The 4,216-nt window shown below is 43.2% G+C and overlaps 1 protein-coding gene across 1 annotated transcript in view; it reads right to left on the bottom strand.

Annotated features, from left to right (window-relative positions):
- Positions 1-2,387: 2,387 nt before the first annotated feature.
- Positions 2,388-4,216, bottom strand: part of MAP10 (microtubule-associated protein 10) — a 72,947-nt gene continuing 71,118 nt past the window's right edge. Inside the window, exon 2 of the mRNA XM_010004551.1 lies at positions 2,388-4,167. Coding sequence (XP_010002853.1) covers positions 2,388-4,167 — 1,780 coding nt within the window. The remainder of the gene's footprint in view (positions 4,168-4,216) is intronic.

Raw genomic sequence — 4,216 nt, 5'->3', positions numbered from 1 at the left:
CATAGAATCATAGAACTATTCAGGTTGGAAAAGACCCTTGGGATCACAGAGTCCAACCATAATCCCTACTCTACAAAGTTCTCCCCTAAACCACATCCACCAACACCACATCCAAATGACGCTTAAACACATCCAGGTATGGTGACTCAACCACCTCCCTGGGCAGCCTATTCCAGTGTCTAACCACTCTTCCTGTGATAAAATTTTTCCTAATGTCCAGTCTAAACCTCCCCTGTTGCAGCTTGAGCCATTCCCTCTTGTTCTGTCATTAATTACCTGTGAGAAGAGACCAGCACCAACCTCTCCACAATGACCTGTAGAGACTGATGAGGTCTCCCCTCAGCCTCCTCTTCCTCAAACTAAACATTCCCAGCTCCTTCAAGTGTTCTTCATAAGATTTATTCTCCAGGCCCTTCACCAGCTTCGTTGTCCTCCTCTGTACTCACTCCAGCACCTCGCTATCTCTCTTGAATTGAGGTGCCCAAAACTGGACGCAATACTCCAGGTGTGGCCTCACCAGTGCTGAGTACAGGGGGACAATCACCTCTCTCCTTCTGCTGGTCACACTATTTCTAACACAAGCCAGGATGCCATTGGCTTTCTTGGCCACCTGGGCACACTGCTGGCTCATATTCAGCTGCTTGTCAATTAGAACCCCCAGGTCCTTTTCTGCCAGACACTTTCCAGCCACACTTCCCCAAGCCTGTAGCATTGCAAAGATCTTATTCCATCAATAAAATCAGAATTACTGCCATGTATAAATGGTAGTCTAAATCCATGTGTATCGAAGAAGTCCATGGCATTAGAAGAAAAAAGGAAAAAATACATATTGATCTGGAATTTGAGCACTTAAAAATTGCTCTGCCCAGTTTCATTTGATACATGGATAATTTCAACTGCTTACCTTTAGATTAACAATATTAGTAGTGGTGTTCTCAGAATCAACACCAGATACTTGAATAATCCTCACAGATGTTAGCACTGTAAATAGGAGAGGTACTGTCATTCCTACAAAATAAACACATCATAGGATGGAAATAAAAAAAAAAAAAATTCCTTCAAGATGTTAAAAGTGTAAACACAGGCTCTTGCAGTAACCATATGGAGTACTACAGTGTGAAATTAAAAAGCTGGGGAAAGAAGTCAGATTGTAAAGTACAAGGAAAAGGGGAGTTGGTAAGTCTGTCATTTAACTTTGAGGATAAATATCCTAAATAATGGAATCTTTAGGAATAATGTAAAGATGGCAAAGGAGACAAACTACTCAAATAGAGTGGAAAATAGGGACAAAGAGACCTAGAAATGAAAGCAGGAATTTTGAGTTCTCTTTAGAGTCAAGTCAAAGAACATCTCTAAAATTTGTAACAGGGATATGGGCTCTAAAAAAGCCTCAGCAGTTAAACAAAGTCATTAAGTTCAGTGATCGTGTGATCACTGTTTAGTAAGTCATAAAAACCAAACCAGGAATCAAAAGCGAACATCAGATGGTAATTTAACCAACGGAATAGAAAAGGGGATGTGGCACATTCTTCATTATCTCAAATCCTTAAATGATGGTGTAATACGTGCATTTGTTCAGGGTTTCTGGGCTGTGGGTGCTGACCCCTCCCTTTTTCCAGTGTCAGAAAATGCAATCAGGGAGTTAGGAAGCATTGCAAATTTACTGCACTCTTCCCTACTCTGCACACCCTTAGTCTTCAAGGTCAAGTAACTTCATCAACCTCTCAAAGCTCTCCCCGATTATATAGACTTACGATCAATAATAATTCTTATACTATTTTATAATAAATTGTGAAAATCTGACTTAAATGAGAAACTTAAGCCTAAGAAACTCTAAAAGGGCTCATGTAGTTCTGGGCGCTGTATGTAGTGGCAAAACAGTGAAACAAATACATCATTATACACATGAGCGGATGGAAGTCTGTACTGTTACTGGCTATGACTATTTTTTAAGTAACCATTTGTAACGAAAATGAAGCATGGAACTACTTTTATGAGGGATAAAAACTTAAATGTTCAGTCAGGAACACTGTTTTGTACTTGGCTGTTTCTCTAGTGTGGCATTACTTCTACCGTGGACAAGTTCTGTGTGTACAGGCTGCAGCTGCTGCTTGTCTTCACTTCGGGTTTTAACAGCAAGTTGTTTCTTGTGCTGATTACTTTTGTGTTAAGATACTAACACTGAAGTCACGCTGTAGGTACCACTTAAAAGCCACTTGTTAGAGATTAAAACAGCACTTTATTTTTAAAAACTCTGAAGTAAATTTACCAATGTATTACATGTGCATGATAAAGGTTTAAATTAACTTGTATATATTGTAGCTAAAGGTAACAGGCCTTAAAAAGTTAAAATATCGTATCTTAAATCTGACAGTGAGAACTTGTAATTACATTGTGTATCCTGGAAGCTTGCTTATTACAAGTTCACTGATGTCTTTGTATTGATTAGGAACATGGAGTTTTCCCAGAAAATCATCCTCTTTGTCTGACATACTGTTTTCCAGGACACCAAGTTCAAGATCAGACACCTCAGATGGCAAGTAAGAGCTAACTGGAGTTACTGACTGGCTTTTTCCTGCAGAGGTCTGCCCCTTTCCAATATTCAGATCAGTATCAGAGATAACTTGTTTGCTTCTTAGTGTTGATACTTGTTCAATGTGCTGATCACCCCTGCTCTTTTCCTTACTGATCTGTTGGGCTTCCTGCTCTTCATCTGCTAACGATTCCTCCATTTGAGCAAGGTTAAGTGAATCAACAGATTCACCACTAATTCTCTTAGTGTTTTTTAAGTTGTGGTTTCTCTTTAAAGACTGGACTGGAGATGAAGATGAAGGAATGGGCAGAAGATTGGAAGTACTTTCAGCTCTTTGACTTATCTTTGAAATTCTGGACCTGGTGGATTCAGGCTCTGAATCTGACCAACCTCGCCTTGGGCTTTCAAGCCACACAGGTTCAGGATTGTTGTCAAGAGCTTCTGATTCTTTGCCTGTACACTCAGCACTGGTAAAATCATCTGAATAAACTGTGTTCTCAGGACTAGCAATGAAGTCGTCCGAGTATATGAATTCAGAGCTGTTTTCAACACTCCTGCTGGAGCTTGGTTTATGATTGCTCACAACAGACACATCATCATGCTCCATGGTTTTTAATCCTACCTCGTTACTTCCCTTTGCATTAGCATCTGATGGGAAAGCTGCTGAGAGAATGGGTTTTCCATACTTTTCCTTGGGAGCAGATTTTAATACAGATTCATCCACAAAGGGGTCTGTAGTTACTTGGTATGGACATTCCTTGCTTACAATTTCATCACTCTTTGCTAGACTTTCAATAGCCTGTTTCTGCAGGTCAGAGGACACATCTGTCATGGAAATGTACTCTCTGAGAGCACCGTTTTGTAATGGAGTCTCAGTAGCTTTATGAAACTGATCATTCTGCTCTGAATTGTCTTTCTTGCTACAATGCCTGTAAGAAACCACATTCTGTTCTCCAGTGTTTCTGTGAAGCTTTCTTTTGGATAAAGGGCTTCTCTTCTTCAGCATCTCCATTTGCTTTTTCCTGTATTGCTCTCTCCTTTCATGAATTACCAGCTTATCAGGGTTGGTCTTCTGCAGCCGTAGCCTCAGTGTATTTGTTAGGCCGTACAACAGTTTCCTTCTGGGTGGTCTGTTTTCTTTAGCTTTGCAGTTCCTTTCAAATTCTGTCTCTTCCTGGGCTACAGCTTTCTTATGTTCTTTCCCAGCCCAAGAAGGTCCTGGTGAGGTGGCCTCTTGTAAGCCCTTCTTGAATTGAGGGCTGGCAGCTCCACTCTTCCCACCTGGCTCCACAGGTGCCTGCACAGGCTTGAGGGCAGAGTGGCTGGGGGGCCGTGCAGCCGTGCTACCACCCCCTGGGGCCTGGTAGAGCCAGGCCAGATGAGGGTGGACAGCAGCAGGCACAGCACTGTTGGCAACCACCGACAGCTCTGCCAGCAGGGCGCTAAGTAGTGGCAGCTGCGCCAGGGTGTTGTGGAGCTGTTGAGGGCTGGAGAGGTGCAGGAGCGAGGGCCCAGCGCTGGGACGCGGGGGGTTCTGGCCCTCGTCTTTCTCCGGTGGTCTCCAGGCCTCGACGCGCTCCCACTTCCCCGTGGCCGCTGCTGCTGGCGGCGGACGAGGCTCAGCAGGCTCACGGCTGTAATACAGCGCGGGAGGGCAAAAGATGTTGCCCCCCAGCTCCTCCC

This window comes from Chaetura pelagica, unplaced genomic scaffold (assembly GCF_000747805.2).
Source record: "Chaetura pelagica isolate M959 unplaced genomic scaffold, ChaPel_1.0 scaffold9, whole genome shotgun sequence".
NCBI lineage: Eukaryota > Metazoa > Chordata > Aves > Apodiformes > Apodidae > Chaetura > Chaetura pelagica.
This window is presented reverse-complemented; position numbering and strand designations above follow the sequence as displayed.